At 40.0% G+C, this 20,916-nt stretch overlaps 1 protein-coding gene across 2 annotated transcripts; it reads left to right on the forward strand.

Moving 5' to 3' along the window:
• UBE2W (ubiquitin conjugating enzyme E2 W) lies at positions 1-19,340 on the forward strand. 2 transcript variants are annotated; one of them, XM_035125954.2, is made up of 6 exons: positions 1-159; positions 8,789-8,880; positions 10,508-10,610; positions 13,604-13,759; positions 15,484-15,559; positions 17,876-19,340. In XM_035125954.2, the coding sequence occupies exons 1-6, from the start codon at positions 145-147 to the stop codon at positions 17,887-17,889; spliced, it is 456 nt and encodes a 151-aa protein (XP_034981845.1). In that variant the 5' UTR covers positions 1-144; the 3' UTR covers positions 17,890-19,340. The 2 variants fall into 2 exon arrangements, with proteins under 2 accessions (XP_034981845.1, XP_060133732.1); XM_060277749.1 differs by lacking the exon at positions 1-159 and adding an exon at positions 346-604.
• The last annotated feature ends 1,576 nt before the right edge of the window (positions 19,341-20,916 follow it).

The following is a 20,916-nucleotide window of genomic DNA, read 5'->3' on the forward strand; positions in this document are numbered from 1 at the left end:
GGGTGTGGGGGAGGAGGCGAGGAAAGGGTGCCGGCGCTATTGCCGCCGCCGCCGCGCTGCGTCTCTCCGCCTCTGTCTCTGTCTCTCTCCCTCCCGGCCCGGGCCGGCGGCTCAGAGAGAGGGAGGGAGGGAGGCGGATCCATCATGGCGTCTATGCAGGTGAGCAGCTTGCGGCGGCCAGGCTGGGGCGGCGTGTCCTTTCGTCCCTAGGTGTAGAGGGGGGGGGAGAGAGAGGGGCGGCGGGGGAGGCAGAAAGGAGACGGCGGGCGGGCGGGTGAGGGAGAGCAGAGCGGCGGTGGCGGTTGGCGCGGTGGCGGCTCTCCTCTCGTGCCCCTGCTGCTGCTGCGCTGGTTTCTGTGGATGCGGCTCCTCCGGGGAGGAGGAAGCGGGGCGGCAGCTGTTGTCGCGTTTCCTGGGCGAGCGGCGGGAGGGACTCCGTATGAGGAACTTGGCGCCGGAGCCTGGGAGCCGGGCGAGGGGCTTGGGAGAGACCAAGGGGAAGCGCTTCCCTCAGCTCAGGCAAAAGAAGCCGGACATTAATGGGGGGGGGGGTCGGGGGGCTCAGTGCGCGCGCTCCAGTTTGGGCCGGTACCAGGAACAGCAGGTGCGTGACCCCGGCTCCTCTTCCCTTAGGTGTGGTTTAGGGCTGGGGTGGCTTGGCCCGGGCTGCTGCAGCTGCTTGGGAGGCAGGAGGAGGCGCCGACGCCGGAGAGCTGAATGGGCCTTGCTCGCTTTTGCTGTGACAGGTCTAGTCGCACCTCAGGGTTTCCCTTTAAACTTCGCCCTTTTCTTCAGGGCAATTTTCAGTGCAGGGCTGATACGGGGCGGTTGTTGGGCGGGCGGGCGGGGGCGATCCATGAGGGGATGATTTAAGGAGGAGGGTCACTCAAAGTCAGGAAGTGTGGAAAGTCATTCTGACGTCCTTCTCCTTTTTTTATTGCATACGTTAGTCACTGTATGTTTTGCTTTAGGGAAGGAGCGGCGACGGTAGCGCCGTCCTCTGCCTGATGCTTTGACGTTTCTCTCTCTTTCTCTCCCGCTCCGCCCCCCCCCGCCTTCTTCTCACCTATTGTGCCTTGTCCTTCAGACTTCAAAAGAGAGAGCAAGCTTGAGGCTCCTGTTCAGATCTGTCCTTCACCCAAAAGATCCCGCAGTTCGCCCCACCACAGAGCTGCTCTGTGGGATTACTGATGTAATGGTGCATGAGAAGCAGTTTAGAAAAGATGCTAGGCTAAGAAATCAACAAATCAGCACCATTTATTTACATCATCATTACCTCGTGTGGTGGGTACTGGGTTACAGCCCTTTGTAGACAAAGTTATACAGTGGTACCTTGGTTTAAGAACAGCTTAGTTTATGAACAACTTGGATTAAGAACTTGGCAAACCTCCCGGAAGTAGGTGTTTTGGTTTGTGAACTTTGCCTTGGAATAAGAACATATTTCACTTCTTGTTGAGTGTGTTCCATTTGTAAATTGAGTCCCCCGCTGCTATGGGAAAGCACTCCTTGGTTTAAGAACGCTTTGGTTTAAGAACGGACTTCAGGAACGGATTAAATTTGTAATCCAAGGTACCACTGTACTCGGAGTAGACCCATTGAAATCAGTCATGTCCTATTGTCTTCAATGGCTCTACAACCCATAGAGGTGGGCTTACAAGCTTGACCAGCTTAGACATCATCCTATGAAATAAGGCTGCCTATAAAAAAAACGCATACTAAAATACTAATTTCTTTTAGTGTTCCACTGGGCTTTGTGTTGCTTTTGGATGAAAGCTGAAATAAGCAGTGCATCCAGTGTTGTGCCTTTTTTTAAAAAACAAAGAAATGAGGATTTATATACTGCTTAATCATCAAAACCTCTGAGCAGTCTACATAAAGTATAAAACATAGGATAATATGTTTGTGATTTTAGTTTAGAATTGATGTTAAAATATTAGAAGTACAGTAACTAGTTACTTTAATATCAAATAACAAAGGATGTTTTAAAATTATGTGAAGCAAGACTAAACAAAACATGCAGAACAGGCATCTAATGTTACAAACAGATAGATAGACAAAAATCTAAACCTTATTTGTATTCAGTTTAAATCATACCAGATTGGAGATTAAATTTGCCGATTTCCCCCTGAATAACTTGACTTGTAAAACTACATTGGAACAGTAGGAGAATAGTTCTTTTAAATGCATAAACTATGAAAGTGACTCATAGAACATGAAGGCTTTTTTGGGTTCACAGAACTTTAATGTTTTTGTGGGTTCTTCCCCCTCCATCTCTACCACTCACCTTCTTTTATATTTTCCTTAGCTTTTACACTGCAGAATGAGAACTTGCAAGTTTCTTAGTTCTGTGATGGTTAAAGTGCACTACTTTTAGTCACAATAGAAATTGTGTTGTACAGTATTTGTTCTAATTTCTTGGTAACTTTCTAGCATTGTGAAATTGAGCTTTTGTTTTTTATTGTGGATACTGTGCTGTCAGGGGTATTGATTAAACTTTTGGATAATATGCTAGGGATGCCTTATTTCCCTAGGCAATTTGATCAGAGAATCAAGTGAAGGTATTTAACATCATTTCCAGCTTTCATGTCTCTTGAACACTCCAAATGCTTTGTAATATGTATTCCATTCAGTCTTAAGAAATAATTCATCTGATGACATATTTAATTTAAATATGTAATTCAGTAGAACTTTCTAAACTTTTCATGTTGGTGACACGCTTTTAGACATGCATCATTTCGCAACACACCAATTCAGTTTTACTAGCAAACTAACTAACTCCTTTCCAACCCTAAGGACTGTGGGGAACATTTGTGCGGCACACCTACACACTGCAGCCGACACACTACCGTGTTATGACACACAGTTTGGAAAGCTCTGGCCTAGAGAGCTAAACCTTTGTTTATTCTTTTGTGTTGCATGCAGGTCTCCTACTAAGCAAATAAAAAACAGTAATGTTTGAATATTTTAAAACCAGCAGTTTAACTTGTGTGCGCTTCATAATCTATTTTACCACTTCTAGTAACTGAAGGTGGTGTCTTAGCAGGAAGTAAGCTAATCTTAGTGCAGTGGATGCATGATGGTACATTGATACATACGCCCATTCAGCCATTAAGTTTGCTAGATGGCCTAGGGCAGGGGTAGGCAACCTCAGGCCCCTGGGTTGGATGTGGCCCAATCGCCTTCTCAATCCGGCCCACGGACAGTTTGGGGATCAGCATGTTTTTACATGAGTAGAATGTGTCCTTTTCTTTAAAATGCATCTCTGAGTTATTTGTGGGACATAGAAATTCGTTCCCCCCCCCCGCAAAATATAGTCCAGCCCACCACATGGTCTGAGCAACAGTGGACTGGCCCACAGCTGAAAAAGGTTGCTGACCCCTGGCCTAGGGTGAATAATTCTCACTTAATTTTAACTGTGCCATTAAAAAAAATCTGGTGTGTGTGTGTGTGGTTCAGATCCAGAGGTGGGTTGCATGGCCACGTCTAGCGCTGCTGCTGCTGGTTTCTTTATGAGGAACATGATGATTGGCAGCTGCTGCTGTTGTGTCTTGAGCTTGTCAAACATTTCCTTGAGAGCATCTGTAATCCCATGGATGATCTTGAGCAGGCATCCCCAAACTTCGGCCCTCCAGATGTTTTGGACTACAATTCCCATCTTCTCCGACCACTGGTCCTGTTAGCTAGGGATCATGGGAGTTGTAGGCCAAAACATCTGGAGGGCCGCAGTTTGGGGATGCCTGATATTGAGGCTGTGTTCCATGGAAGGGTCAAACTCTGCAGTCGGATCATTTCTGTGCTTTATCACTTAGAAGAGTTGATTGCTGGCTCATGCTTGCCGTCCTCATCATCACATTCTGAACTTGATCTGACCAGTTCCTCTAGCTCAGGCATCCCCAAAGAGATAGCTGAACTCTACAAATAAGTGTTTGGGAATAAATGGGTAATTTTTCTATTCCAAGGATCAGTCAGGACCATGACAGAACCACCAGGCATGTCAGTAGGAAAATCCAAAAGGACTTCAGGAATCCATTTGGCTTTATAAGCTTTCAGTGGTAGCCTATGTAATGGGTACTCAATCCCTGCAGGTACCAAAAGCAGCCCAAATCTGACCAGGTAATTATCTGTCTGTAGCAATGAAACTAGTGAGTCAAGCATATGCTGGGCTGAATATCATTTGAAGCTTAGGGTTGTTGTGGGGGACAAGAAGTCCTGAGCTGTTTTTATCAAGGTGGCATTGGCATGAATATATGTCTCAGTTCAGAAATTGAGACTAGAAGATGGTAAAGTGGGCTGCAAACAGGCAGAAACTATTATTCTTTGAGAAGTCAACACTACGTGCACACATTTATATTTAGTATATTCAGTGGATTGTTGGGCTGAGTGAAACCTTGATGAACCATGACAACGTTGATTGCTGTTCATGCTGATCCTGTACCTAGGAACTCAGTAAGCAAATTGCAAGAGGATAACCTCACCACCACCATCCAACCAACCTATCTCTGTAATAATCAGCATCTTCATCCAGGATTAAATCCTGATGGCAGCAGTGTTACCTGACGCCTAGCTTTCAGGAGAAGCACTTGCAAGCTTGAAGAATTGCAGTCATGTATATCAGGAAATGTAGGGTTAGAACAGGCATCCCTAAACTGCGGCCCTCCAGATGTTTTGACCTACAACTCCCATGATCCCTAGCTAACAGGACCAGTGGTCGGGGAAGATGGGAATTGTAGCCCAAAACATCTGGAGGGCCGAAGTTTGGGGATGCCTGGGTTAGAGAAAGGATTTGAAAGTGATAGAGCATGCAATGCCTTGTCTTCCCTTCACCTGACCTTTCCAATTCCCACTGTCATATCTACATCTGTCTAGGACTCAGCAAAGGGTAACACCAGCAGCTCCAGCATTCCCCCTGCCTTTCCAAATACAGTACATATTTAATGGGCATGCCTTCCAGGCCCAAAGGCAACCTGCTTTGGTGCTGTCCCCTTCTGGGTCACCATCACTGGTGCCCTGCAGTAGGACTGGTTTTAAAAAACCTTCCTCATAGGGCTGCTACAAATGTAGGCACAACTGGTGCTGATAGTAATGTCCTCACTGTGGAACTCCAGAATAAAATATACAAAAATGAAAGCAATATAACCTCAGCAGGCAAAACTTCCAGAAAAATCGATGAAAAAGGCATAAAAGTAACCATCCCATCAAGGATAGTATCTAGCCAAATATACATTCCTCCCCACTACCAACTGCTTGCTTAGATTGTATACAGTCATACCTCGGTTTAAGTATGCCTCGGTTTGAGTATTTTTAGTTTAAGTACTCCATGGACCTGTCTGGAACGGATTAATCCACTTTCCATTACTTTCAATTGGAAAGTTCGCTTCAGGTTAAGTACGCTTCAATTTAAGTACTCTACGGACCGTCTGGAACAGATTAATCCACTTTCCAGTACTTTCAATTGGAAAGTTCGCTTCAGGTTAAGTACAGACTTCCAGAACCAATTGTGTTTGTAAACCGAGGTAACACTGTACTTAGGCATCTGAGGCAGTCTTAGTCTTAGAACTAGCAAGACTGAAATGTGTCAGGGTAGCCAACATAGCACACCCCATATGTTGTTGGAGTACAACTCACATCAGCCCCTGCTAGTATGGCTGGTAGTCATGGAAGATGGGAAATGTAACCCAATAATTTTTAATCTGAGGCTACTTTAAATTGGTCTGCTCTCATTCACTCTGAGCAACTTAACCAGAAAAAGAAGAGTTGATACTAAATGGAAGGTTTTTCCTGCAGGAAAGGGTAGCTTTCCATTGTCTTTTTCAAAGAAATACTTGGGCATTTGTTGTGAAATCGATAAGGACTCACCCTTTATTAAAAACTATAAAGCACATTTAAAACAGTTCTAAACTATGCTGCCACTTCAAAGTGTGCTTTAAAAGCTTCCACATAGTTCATCCTCACGTTGCATGTTAGAGCACATGATCTAAATATATGCTAAATGTTTAGTGTTAAATATTTGATAAAACTGTGATTGTATTCCAGTGGCAAAATCTCTTTCCTCTACAAGGACACAGTGCCTTTGAGAAGAGATCTCTATAAGGTTTGCTGGAATCTCTTTTCTCCCCACACCCACCTCAGCAGGGAATAGGAAGTCTGTGTGCATATCACATATCTCCATTCAACTTTGACTGGGCTCGCAAGCACCCTGGTGGTGGTGGGATATGGTGGGCATGTGCAGACCTTCCATTCTCCATAGTGATACCTGTGTGCATGTGCTGTGTGGTAAAAATAGAAATCTGAGCTCTATAGGGATCTGTCCCCCTATGGATGCTGTGTCTTTACATGAGAACAAATCATGCCTTGCTTTGCATTTGAAAGTAAAGCAAATTTATTAATAAAGTGTGTTGAATGTAGTAGATGTGAGGTAGGGCAGAGATAGTTCACCATGTGAAATTAAGGGTTGATATGTACCAGAGTAACCTTAATTTGTACCTTTCAGTTTTCCTGTTTTCGTATTTCAGGGCTTCCATAATTGTTTCTAATTTGTTACGGTATAATCATTTTTATTGCATTTGACTTTTACAGAAACTTGTAGTAATCCACTCATTTTGCTTCTAATTTCCTTTAAAGATTCTCTTTTTTCTAATAACTTAATAATTTGGATGTAAAAAGGGTGGGGTTGAATTCTTTCCCCTTCCTTGAGTAAACAAATTAGTCATTTGTTACTTCTGTAGCTCCTGAGTAGGTCTGTGATACAGTATCTAATAAGAGAATGCATTGGGGAACAACTGAAGCCTGGGCATTTTTTAAAAAATACCTATAAGAAAAGGACAAAACTTGTCTTTGAAGCTTGTGTGTAGCTTGTGACTGCTGCTAGTGTTGCTATTGTACTCTAGAAACAGAAATATCAATGTAAATTTATGAAAAACTTCCTCTTGCGCTTATGTTTGGGGATTTCTTTTACAATGTAGCAACCTGCCAATGTTCACTTCATTGTCATAAAATTTACAGTTCCTTTCCATATTAAAAGCCTGCACCTGAAATGAACAGAAGGACTGTGTGTTCTTCAGTTGCAAGTTAGTGACTAACACCACAATCCGAACCCTGGTTTAAGCTGCACAGCCCTGATTCCACTTACCTAGTAGTAAGCCCTATTGAATTAAATAGGACAAACGTTTGAGTTGACATGGTTAGAGTTAGCACATGGTTTACAATTGCAGTATAATTTACAAGGTATTATGTACATTTTAATGCACTTTTCATGCTGGAGTCCCAGGGTAGAGTACAACAGTTAATTAAAACAGAAAAAGTACAAAATTTCAATTAAACAATAATTAAAATAGCAACAACACAATAAAATATCTTGGCATTTTAAACATCGCTATGCAGAACTCTTCATTGCTATCTAACCATGCTGTGTTGGTGGTTTCGACTTCAATTCCCCCCACCCCACTTCCTAGTTTGAGAAGGATCCAGGGCAGCATCTATTAATAGTATTTCCCTTTTCTTGCTGTTTTAGGCTTCGTGCACTTTAAAGCAAAGCCAGAATGCCAATATTTATGCAAGTCGTTTTTAAAATGCACACATACACAAACACAAACTTTGGACCCCACTGTTCTTACCTTCTATATTTCTTCTGCTGCATTTGCTTCATCTGTGATATAGCCTCATACTCCATGTTTGGACTGGTTACAACCCCACAACCCCTGTAATATTGTGTATACTGTGGTATCTGCTAGGCTCAAGCATTGAAACAAATTATTATCATCGAAAGAACACTGTAGATCACCTGGATGCTTTGTTTTTCAACTGTTGGGTGTAGATAGCACTCAGGTGTGAACCTGCAGCATATTTGGTTTATGAAATTGTAAATATGTTGTTTGATGGCAACTTCACATCAATAGCCTGATCCTACATTATTATTATTATTATTGAGTAAGTCTGTCTTCAGTGGTTTACTCCTCTGCTTAAAGAGTATGTGAATCAAGCCTGAACGATAATCTTTTTTAAACCAATAGACCAATAGATTGACATAATAGATGGACCAATAGAGGGAACCAATAGATGGACATAATTGTTCAAGTATAAGTCATATTAGGAACAGATCGAGGAAAGTCTGCCTTGCATAATCTCTAAACTCAATAAAATCTTGAGATAAATTTTAAAATAAAATCTCTAGCCCTCATTGTAGCAAAGAAATTCTGAAGATACTGAAATTCAAAAAGGAGACTCTCCAGATGTAGGCCACAATAGTTTAATAGTTTAGGCACACTCAGGGCATTCAAAATTCTCAGTGAACAGCACCTCCCTGTGCCATAAAGCAGAAAGTCCCTCCATTTCTTATGTTGTTTCTCCATACGGTATGGGTAACTGCTGTTGGTGAAATACAAGTCCCAAGTTCCACTGGCGATGCAGAGGTTGTGTTCCATTTCTCTGGATCTTGACTAATTGGCTACATTTTTTTTCCAAAAAAAAGAAGCTGCTTGTCACTCTGAATAATACTGCTATACACCAATGTATGGAATTAATAGTACCAAAGGAAAATAAGTTTTTACACTTCTCAGGAATTGTTTCCAGAAATGTCACACAGAATGAAAAGTTTAGACTGGTGGCTTAGCATTGACACATGTCAGTCTTTTATTATATGAATATTTTTATACATTTTTTGACATGTATCATGTAAGCCTGTTTGGCAATACTGTTTGTTGGTCAGCAGTAATATGTACTATACAGTTACAACCGAAAGGAATATATTCTTTATGAAATATTTAAAAAGCTCCTCCTCTCTTTTTTTTAGAAGAGGCTACAGAAAGAACTGTTGGCTTTACAGAATGACCCACCACCAGGAATGACTTTGAATGAAAAGAGTGTCCAAAATTCAATTACACAGTCAGTGTGTTTACATTTTCATAATTTCTGTTCTAGCTGAAACTGAAAATGGGCAGGATGTTGTGTTTTCCTAGCAATATACTGTTTAAAAAATGTGAAACGTACAATATCTGACCTACGTATATACATTAATTATTTTTGCAAGCATGTTATAGTATATTTATACATAGTTAGTTACCTATATTTGCAAGTATGGTATAGTGTAAATATGGGGTTGTATCCAGTGCTACACAGGGTTACGCTTGTGCAATGGGACTTGCATTTCCTCTCCTCAGGCCATGTGCCCCCAAAGTCTGCTTTGAAGGGTCTCCTAACCCCTCTGAAACAGATTTTGACAAAAGGGAGCAAACAGGAGAGAAAGAAGTTCATTGTGTACAGAGGTCTCAGGTGCCTGCTGAGCTGTAGCATTGGCTGTACCTATAGTAAGTATGGGATTTACGCAATCAGCAGCTGGAGCTGTTCTGTTACTCTCAAAATAGTTGGGTGGCAGTAAAGTTACAGATTTTTTTTTTAAAAAAAATTGTTATATTTATACCCTGCCTTTCTATAAAAAATGCCCAAGATGGCACTTTTAAATGAATACATTAAGAATGTTCTGTTTTTTATCTAGTTTGGGGCTGTTCATTCTAAAAGGAGTCACAAAACTCCACAGTTGGAATGCAGACTGATTTTAAAGGGTTTCTTTCGTCTACCTTTTCATGTGAGGTACTGAAATAATTATAAAGTGAAAGGGCAAAAAACCTATGGACAATTGTTCTGTATTCTATAAAAATTTGTGTTCATGTTTGTTGACTTATTTGAAGGGAGCTGTGGTCAGTTATCAGTATAGCATCAAGGTGTCCAATATTCAGAACTGTACACATAGTTTACACAACTGAATTAGGAACTGCTTTCAGCAATGCACGGGTGACTGGGTAGTGCTGTCAGCTTCAAGTGATTTTGGTACAAAGATTGCTCACTTGGAGACATGATTTAAAAGGGCATCACTTTTTATAGAAAAGAATGGTATGTGGTTCTGGTAGTTTTGTGAATATTGAGAAACCTTCAGCCTTTTTTCCGTGAAATAACAAGTTCACATTTTGGGGTTGGCATCACAAAAGATTGCTTGTTATTGCCTTCAATTTTCAATAAAGTTAAATCTTCATTGCTCTTGATTAATTATGAATGTATTCATAATTTTTGTCAAAGTACATCAAGACAGTAATTTAAAATTTATATTCACAATTTAAACAAAAGCAGCTCTTGCTAGAATTGCAATTTACCTGTTCACCCCTCCTGCTTTGAAATAGCTAATATTATTTGTTATTAGAAATTTGAATGGGTTATAGTCCAAATTTGATACCAGGCACAGTTCTGCTGGCAGGAGGTGGTAGACTGAATGTACAATTCAGAGACTTCCTTTAAACATGGCCAAGGATTAGCTCATGCAGTGGGACTTTTAAAGATGTTTTTCTGTAAGCATTAGACCTTCATCAACATTGAAAGTTGCTTTTTGCCACTATGAGATTTAAAAAAGCGCTCTTTTCAGTGTAGGAAATAGCTGCTTGCAAACTAAAACTCAAAACCTCCACTAGATATATTGAGTTACTAATTTTTGTCTCTGTGTTGTGTAATTTTATTTCCAAAGATGGATTGTAGACATGGAAGGTGCTCCTGGAACATTATATGAAGGGGAGAAATTTCAGCTGCTATTTAAATTCAGTAGTCGGTATCCATTTGACTCTCCTCAGGTAACTTACACTATCATTTAGTTTCAATTTTAAACCACTTGTGTAGCAAAAGTTGATTATACATTGATTACAACTCATTGGGCGAAAGTCATTGCCACTCTAGCAGATATTGTGGAGTTTCCCTTTTTTCCTCCTCCCCTGCTCTGGAGGGTTCCTCAATCCTATGGAGCAGATTTTGGCACCACATGGGAGGCTGAAGTGGGGAAGGGAAAGGCCTCTGTGCATAAGTGGGATGCTACAATTGGATATCACACATTGTGTTATCTCTTCAGAGAGCAATAAGAATAGGGTTTTTTTCTGGCAGTAAGTGCTGTTTTGTTTTTATTTATAATTTTCATTTATATATATTACAACAATTATTCAATCATAATTTTAACATTTCAAACTCCAACTCCCTACCCCCTCTTTCTGTGGTTCTTTACATTTCTTTTCATCTTCCTGCATACTCCAAATTATCTCAACATATCTATTCCCATATATATCCCATATGTATTTTGAAACTGTGGGTTTTTACATTAATCCTGCCAATGTGTTAATCTGTTTACAGTTCGATTGTAAATACTCAACAAACCATTTCCATTCCTTTCCGGATTTTTTTTTTATAAAAAAATGTTATCTTGATTTCTTATTCTCCCGGTAGGTTTCGCCATTTCTCCGTAGTCCATTAACTTCTGTATCCATTATTCTTTTGTCAAGACCTCTTCTTCCTTCCATTTTTGGGCACATAACATTCTTGCAGCTGTGGCTGCATACATAAATCAATTTATATACTGTTTAGATAATTCTGATCCCATAATTTCCAAAAAAAGCTTTGGTTTTTTAATTTTTAAAAAATGTTATCTTAAACATCTTTTTCAGTTAATTACACAACATCTCCCAGTAAGCTTTAACCTTATTACAAGGTACCATCCACATATGAAAAAAGGTACCAACTTTCTTTTTACATTTTCAACACATATTCAATTTCGATTTATACATTTTTGCCAATCTACTAGGTGTTAGGTATTATCTATATAGCATTTTTGTATAGTTTTCTATTGAACTATAACATGCTGTAAATTTTATATCCACATTCCATAAACGTTCCCATATATCCATTTCTACATTATGACTAATATTTGTTGCCTAATGTATCATTGAAGATTTCACTTGTTCATTCTTTGTCTCCCGAGCAATAAGAATAGTTTAGCCATAAATTGAGCACCTAATTACCCACCATGGAAAATAATATTGACATTTTGAGTGGCATTCCTGGTTCCATCAATTGACTGTGAACCTCATCTCTATGCCTCATTCTTAGCATTCAGAGGAGATTTGCCTTCGTGCTTGTGAGTTTAAAATGGCTTGCTAAACAGGTGCAAACTGGATTAAAGTTTATATATAACATGGCTAGCTGTTTTTCACTGAAACCTAAAAATGCTGCACATATTATGTGACTTACCAGTATTTATATTAGAATAAAGTTATAAACTCAAACAAAAAAGCAGCCAGTCCTTGGTGGGGCCCCCAAGCCAGCTTAGCCCTCTGAGAACCAGGGCAAGTACACCCAGCTGCCCAACCCTCTGCATGGCCCTGGTTAGGGACTTTCCTTTTGCGGACTGCTTTTCAATGAGGTCTGCCTGGCATGTTCGTTGACATCTTTTTGGTGATAGGCAAATATACTGCAGTAACTTTTTTTTCTTAGACCATGATGACGTTATTCACTATTAGTGTGCTGCCAAAGTTTTCTGCTTTTGTTATTGAGGGTGAGGAGAAGTTTTGTGTATTTTTAATGAATTGCATGTGTTTTTATGTGAATGTGTTGATGTTATAATGTATTTTTACTTTTGCTCATGTATTTAAATATGATGTAAATTGATTGGACACCTTATTGTGTAGCAAGTGGCCAACCATTTTGATAATTAAACAATATCCTTATCTTGGGCAAAAGAAAAGAAATAGCAAAATCTGTGTTGTGTGCATGGAATAAAAGAAGATCTGAAATCATACCTTAGGAATTATTGTATATTGATCCTGTAAGGATAAAACTGGAAGCAAATTACGGTAGAAACACTCAGTTAATAAGATTTTTTTAAAAAAAAATGGCATAACTTTCTTGTGTGACAACATAATTAGAAAACAAAACAATGGACAATGTTCTTTTCTTCAGTTTCTCCTTTTAACTGGTCTTGGACAGAATGTTTTGATTGAAAAGCAGAATACTGCTATGGCCATATTTAAAAATCTGGAGATGATAATATAAATCATTAAGAATTACTGCTTAAAATGGAGAGAAGATTTCAATAAGAATGTATTGAACAATGTTTGTAGTTAAATATGGGAAGAGCTGTAGTACTAGTAGAATACATTCTTTTTATGCAAAAGGTACCAGGTTCAGTCTAAGGTAGGGAAAGAGTACTGTCTGAAATCCTATAAAGTCAGTGTAGGCAGTGCTGAGTTGGATGGACCACTGGCCTGAACTATGTTCCAGTTAAAATATTAACATAAAAATAGCTTAACTGAAAATAATTATAAATGTGCATGTTGGCACCATAGTAACTATGATATTATTAGACCACGTACTAGCAATATTAGGGTATGTGGAACAGCTGGGTTTGAGGCAGCAGCTTGACCCAATTTATTATTAGGAGAGAAAAGAAGAAGAGAAATCCCATTTATTACATAGTGGATGACCAAGTGATAGACTTTAAAACTTACATATTACAAGATAGAGAAAGCAGGATGCAATTGATGTTTTTTTTCCAAAACTGGAAAAGGAATAATGAGTATGGCTTATTTAGTTTGGTTGAAATTATGTCTTTTCATAAGGCATATATTTTAGTCCAATGACCAATGACTAAAACATGGAAGTTATATGAACTGTGTAATCAAATTAATTAAATCATAGTTGATGTTATATATATATATATAGAGAGAGAGAGAGAGAGAGATAAATATATATATATACAGTGTCAATAAAATGCTAATATATTAATTCTTTATTTTATTTTTAGGTCATGTTTACTGGTGAAAATATTCCCATTCATCCTCATGTTTATAGCAATGGTCATATCTGTTTATCTATTCTAACAGAAGACTGGTCTCCAGCTCTTTCAGTGCAATCAGTTTGTCTTAGCATTATTAGCATGCTTTCCAGCTGCAAAGAAAAGGTAAGTCTTTAGAAATAGCCTTGTGATACTACGAAAACCTCCCATTCTAAAACTGAGGTTTTATTGATACTTTTTCCCCTTTCTAAGCGTGATGGAATAGTTTAGTAGTTCTAAGTTAAGTGATATGCTAGAACTGAAGGTCAAATGAGTCAATATTTACTGGGGGGGGGAAATATTTCTGTTGAGTAACTGTTACTGCAAGGATAAGGTTTTGTGTAGAAGAAAGGCAGTTGCTTTCCTAATGCAGTAAATAATAATAATAATAATAATAATAATAATAATAATAATAATAATAATAAATTTATTATTTATACCCTGCCCATCTGGCTGGGTTTCCCCAGCCACTCTGGGCGGCTTCCAATAGAATAAAATAATTGATTAAAGATTTAAAGCCTCCCTAAACAGGGCTGCCTTCAGATGTCTTCTAAAAATCTGGTAGCTGTTTTTCTCTTTGACATCTGATGGAAGGGCGTTCCACAGGGCCCTCTGCCTGGTTCCCTGCAACTTGGCTTCTCGCAACAAGGGAAGTGCCAGAAGGCCCTCGGTACTGGACCTCAGCGTCCGGGCAGAACGATGGGGTGGAGACGCTCCTTCAGGTATACTGGACCGAGGCCATTTAGGGCTTTAAAGGTCAGCACCAACAGTTTGAATTGTGCTCGGAAATGTACTGGGAGCCAATGTAGATCTCTCAGGACCGGTGTTATGTGGTGTCGGTGGTCGCTCCCAGTCACCAGTCTAGCTGCCGCATTCTGGATTAGTGGTAGTTTCCGGGTCACCTTCAAAGGTAGCCCCACGTAGAGCGCATTGCAGTAGTCCAAGCGGGAGATAACTAGAGCATGCACCACTCTGGCGAGACAGTCTGCAGGCAGGTAGGGTCTCAGCCTGCGTACCAGATGGAGCTGATAGGCAGCTGCTCTGGACACAAAATTGACCTGCACCTCCATGGACAGCTGTGAGTCCAAAATGACTCCCAGGCTGCCCACCTGGTCCTTCAAGGGCACAGTTACCCCATTTAGGACCAGGGAGTCCTCCACACCTGCCCACCTCCTGTCCCCCACAAACAGTACTTCTGTCTTGTCAGGATTCAACCTCAGGATTCAACCATTAAATAACAAACATTAGGACTGAATAGTGTATATACCAATTTCAGTTCCTGAATTAGTTCATGTAACAAAAAGGAGTGTCAGAATATAGCAGAATGCACTTGGTCTGCTCTCCAGTGCATTTACTTGGGGTTAAAAGACCCATTTAACTCAGGAAGATTTACTTCTGAGTAGATGTGCATAGATTATTGCACTGTAAGGTATGCAAACATTTTATTGAATAATAATTTGGCATCTATTCAGACAAATGCTAGAATGCTAACCTATGTTAGTTTATTTCAGCAAACATAAATTATAGCACCTTGGAAGTTTATTATTTATTATAAAATTTATTATGCGCAGTCAAAGACAAGAGCCTACATGATTATCATGCATCTCAAGTTCACTTTTATTCCACTGAATCTTTATTGCATAGTTAAATAACCCTTTCTTCTTCAAAACCATTAAGTTTGCAGCGCTATGAGAGAGTATTTTGACTTTTCAAGCTGGCAAGAGTTGGAGAAAAAGAAAGCTCCTAAATGTCAAGTTTGCTTATCATTGATATTAATGCCTTTTTTGCATGTATGTATAATATTATACTGTATATCAGAAATATACTGATTTGATGGGTCTTTATTGCAGAGACGACCACCTGATAATTCATTTTATGTAAGAACATGTAACAAGAATCCAAAGAAAACAAAATGGTGGTATCATGGTATGTACTGACCTTGAAGAAATAAGCAATGCCTCTAAGAGCATTTGAAGTTCTTGGGAATAACAGTGGTTAGATTTGCCTTACTGAACACAATACTGTATGTGAAGAAGAGTGATTGCTTAATGGCAGAGCACATGCATGCTATGCTGAAAGCCCAGGTTCAATCCTTTGCTGCACTAGTAACAGGTTTAGTTAGAAAAAACCTACCATATGCCTGAGATTGTGGAAAGCTGCTGTCAGTGAGTGGACACAGTACTATCATATTTGGTACTAGTGGAATTCAGCCCGTTTAAAAACGGGCGCTAGAACGCTGCTGTCATGCAACGCCGGCATGGGACGGAGCTTCGGAGGTCTCCGAAGCCCCATCTCATGCGGGAGGTGCGCAGCGAGGCGGCGGGGGAGAGAAGCACTTCTCCCGCCCCCCCCGCCGCGCACCTGCCGCATGAGACGGGGCTTCAGAGACCTTCTCCGAAACTCCGTCCCATGCCGGCGCTGCATGCCGAGGCGGCAGGGGGGAGGAGCGCTTCTCCCCCCCCCGCCGCCTCGCCGGGCACCTCCCGCATGAGACGGGGCTTCGGAGAAGGTCTCCGAAGCCCCGTCCCATGTCGGCGCTGCGTGGTGAGGCGGCGGGGGGGAGAAGCGCTTCTCCTCCCCCCCCCCGCCACCTCGCCGCGCACGCCAAGCCAGTCCCCGAGCCGAAGTGCGGCGCGGCGGGTGCTTTTCGCTGTTTGCCTCCCCCTTCGCTCCGGGAAGGCAAACGGCGAAAAGCCCCCGCCGCACCGCACTTCGGCTCGGGGACTGGCTTGGCGGCGGCGGGAAAAAGGGGAGGAATTCCTCCACTTCTTCCCGCCGCCGCCAAGCCAAAGCCAACTTCCCTTGGCGCCCACTGCCGCTTCGGCTTCCTCGGGGAAGCAAGCAGGCGGGCTGTCTGCCTGCTTGTGTTCGCCGAGGAAGCGCCGTCCCATGCCGGCGGTGCGCGGCAAGGCTGCCGGGGGGGAGCGCTTCTTTCCCCCGCCGCCTCCAGCATGAGACTGGGCTTCGGAGCGGCGGTTGGCGGAGCGGCGGTTGGCTGTTGTCTCTCCGTCCAATCCCTGTGTCCCTGGGGCCCATGCGCAGTACCCCAGGGACACACGGGACAACTGGACGCAGGGACAACTTGGACATTATTATATAGGATAAGGCAGCACTTTGTATCCTGGGTGGTCTTCAATTGAGTTTTACTCAGAGTAGATATATTATAATTAATAGTCCTAACTTAGTCATGTTCATTCATTCCAATGGGTCTGCTCTGAGTAAAACTTAATTGAAGGCCACCCATGTAACCTACCGTATGTAAAAATAAGCCTCTGATATCCACAGAGATTGAATTGGATCTGGACTTGCAGTTAACTGGTGGAATTCTGCTTTTACCAGAGGAAGCAAGGAGGCTATTTCTACTAATTTCTGCTCTCTCCTGAAAATCTGGCGTTGGAATAACATGAGAGATTGTATGGCTACACTGCAGCAAGAAGGGGAATTGGCAATAATTAGTTCCTCCCCACCTTCCACCAGCAGGGAGCTTCTGCTGGATCTCTGTCCCTTCTGCAAAGTGCAACAGGCCTTCTGTCTGTGGAATGGCCAGTTTGGATCCAACTCAACAAGTCCATAACACTAGAACCCTCACAGCCCCCAGCCAAGTTGTGAAACATACAAAGATTCTATTTTATTTTAGGTGTATGTAAGGAGCTGCTGGTCATGATATATATGAGTACCAGTTACATTGGACTGTATCCAACTGCATGAGGACTTCCACTTATGCAATTCCCTTTCCTCTCCCCATCTGCTTCTTCAAAATATCCTTCCCCACCGTCCAAGCCAGGAGGGTAATGAGAGAAAAGCATTCAGAGCATCTTATCAGGGATAATATCTGCTGTGGCTGGACTTGGATGGGAAAGATCAAGAGCAGAACCTAGTGGAATTCTTAACCTTTTTTCCTTGAAAATATAGGTCCCATGGCAATGATAGAGAGATGAACTGTTGTTTGAGGAAAAGCAATCCTAAAATCTGCACTGGCTCATAGTTCTTTGCATATCAGCCTTAATTTATTTAAACAGAACAAAGCAATACATTGGTTCAGATTATGTGGTCTGTTTTTCCAGAATCTGTAGTTTTTCATAATTTTCCAGGGTTCTTTATTGAACAAGCAAATCAATATACTGTATGTTGATCTTGTTACCATATGTGCTGGTAGGTGATATTTTGGCCTTAAATAACTTTGTAGATTTTGAACATCAATATATGTTTAGTACATAATTTTGTTTTTGTTTTGCTTTAAAGATGACACTTGTTGATGCCACCATTTTGTGATACTCCTAACAGAAGATAGTCCTACTGAGAAAATGAGCACTTTGATCATTCAGTCTTTGAACTTTTAACCTCTGACTGGAAGTGACAAATAGGCAATGAAGACTACTTCCCTTGACTGCATTTTTACTGGTGTGCATTCTGGGCGCATGTTGATCGCTGGTTCAGTCCATGCTACTGACGTGCTTTTCTTAGTCATAAAGTATTAATGCAGGTGTTAGAAAATGTCAGAATTCAATCTTTAAAATTTTTGGGAGAATTCCAGGTCTTCATGTATTGTGCAATAATAAGAATTTCTTGACGGTTTTTGGTGTACCCATTGCCGGCAAAAGATTGTATCAGGAAACCTATACCCCTGCCACAAGAAAAGTTAGATGCATGATAGGGCCTACAAAATGTTTGTAAGTATATTGGGATTATAAAGTAACTTATCTTTACTTTGAAAGCCACCTAATTGTTTAGATTTGGATTCTGTGCACTGTGATCATAAAACTAGCAGCGTGAGTTGAAACATTCTTAGCTAAAGAACTAGTAAGATCATTGCATATTTACTGAACTCTCAATGTTTTCACAATGAATTTTCCCCCCAAGTTATATCAGCAGAGAGGTACGTACTTTGTTAAAATGGATACCTTTTGTGTGTGTATTATATTTCTGAAACAAAGGTATGGATAAAATAGAGTAGGGGTGATTTAATCAAGGCAAACTTTGTTCTGAAAATGGGAACAGACGGCAGTGACAAAACTGAATTGCTGCAGTCCATGATTGGGCTTGTTAATATGTACACTAGAGCTGTTTTCCAAGTAGATTGCACACTGTTATTTCATACTAGCCTTCAGCATGAGCCCTGTTGCCTACACAATATTTCATGTATTTATATGTTTGAATTTTTTTGTTTGAGTTCACTGTTTCTTTTGTTGTGTTGTATGTCATATTTGAATGTTACAAAACAATATTTTCACTGAAAAGCTGTCAGAAGATATTTTCTTGTAAATTATTTCTTTACCTTGTAAACATTTATCTTGTCTTCTAATCCTGTACTATAAAGGAAGAAATACATTTTGGACAGAGACGAAATGTTTTGACAAAAAAAGTGTGGATCTTTTTCTTTAAGTTTAGACAAAAGTATATTTTTCTTACCTTGTCCCATACAGCCATAGCAATTTTTCCAGGTTTTCTCCTTCAAAGATCTGCCTACAACTAGATTTACCTTTTATATAGAAAAACAATTGTTAAACAATAGTAAATTGTTCTTCACCTCTGTGTAATTTTATGATACTGCATCTAGGCTGTCTTTTTAGGAAGCACTGATGTGTCTTTTATAAACTTACTACCTTTACACATATGCAAACTTTCTATTTCAAAGCTCTTTTTAATGTTGCCTTATTGCACTAAAAAGAAAATCAAACCTAGTAGTCAATAAATGAATGTCTGAATTGAGTACAACTCTTACTTGATTTTTAAAGTAAGAACCAGGTCAGCTTAGCTTAAAAGAACCTACTAGGATTGGCTGAAGATATTCTAGCGTTTTTTTTACTGCTGTCTTGTAACTTACAAATTTTATAGATATGTACATACTACTGTATCTAAAACAAAAATATAACAATATTTAAAACGAATATAATCATTAAACTCAGGGGTGGGTACAAGTCAAATGGAAGAAAATAAGTGTTCTGTATTGGCACTGAATTACAAACTATCAATTTGGTAGGGCTGTTTTAAACAAGAAATTGTTATGTTTTCTATTTTGAGGGAAACTTTATTGGCTTCTTAATCAAAAGTGAATAGATGATGTGGGTATAAACTTGTATGTAGATGTTCATAGTCCTTTAAAAAATAAGAAGTACCACTCTTCAATTTCTGTTCAAGCCAAAAAAAAAAAAAAACTGAGGGATTGGAAGGTGTATATCTCTTTATAATTTTCTCCTATCCTATATTTTTACTTGTAAATTAATTTATAACAATACATTAAGAGATGTATACATACTGATAGTATGCATGAGCAGTAATAACTGAATATTTAATCAGCATCTTCATATTTGCATAATTCATCTAAGGAATGGTGGGAAACTGTATTTTTTTCTTCCATAAAGCAGATTTACATAATTAATCATGTCAATCTGTTCTCTTAATCCACAGTGAAGGAACACCTTCATAGATCTGAAACTTTAGATTACATTGTCCATCTGAAAGACTAATGTACAGTAATTGTTCCCACACTATGGATTATGTTACAGTATAATTGTTTAAAAGGATGTTAATGTCCATTCTTAAAAACAATCCATGCTTTAGTGTTGCACATATTTTATTTATCTATATAAATATCACGGTATGGATTAAATACAAATTACTATAAAAAATTAAGTATCTGGGTGTTTTTACGCTACTGCTGTGTTCAAAGAACTTGATTGTTATCTAAAAATACTATCAATCTTGATTTCAATCAGGAATAAGCAATCACAAACATAAGACTTCATATTAAAAATGAAGTTGTTCTTGCTTTTGTAATGGATGAAATTACTTGCTTCAGCAATGAAAATTGTTTTATAAGAATTGACCTGCAGGATCAGACCAAAGGCTCATGTAATCCAGCATCCCATCTCCTGCATTAGTCAACCAGATGCTCCTAGGAAGCCAGCAAGCATAACTCACTTCCAGTGTTGCACCCCAAACATCTTTCATTTGGTGACTTACTGTCTTCAAACCTGGAGGTAGCATATTCCATTATGACTAGTAGCAATTGACAGTCTATCCTCCACTAACTTGTCTAAACATTTTAGCTGCTGGTCATCTCCACATATTATGGCAGCAAATTCCATGAATTAATATGCACTGTGTATGTTCTGCTAATCCATCCCATTGGATAACCTTGGGCATTATGGAAGTGGGAGAAAAAAAGCTTATCTCTACCCATTTTATCTCCACACATATTTAATTCTAAAGAGTGGCTGGGGCAACCCATCATATGGGTGGGGTATTATTATTATTATTCTCCCTGCTAATCCACCCCCCCC

Source organism: Zootoca vivipara, chromosome 8 (genome assembly GCF_963506605.1).
Source record: "Zootoca vivipara chromosome 8, rZooViv1.1, whole genome shotgun sequence".
NCBI lineage: Eukaryota > Metazoa > Chordata > Lepidosauria > Squamata > Lacertidae > Zootoca > Zootoca vivipara.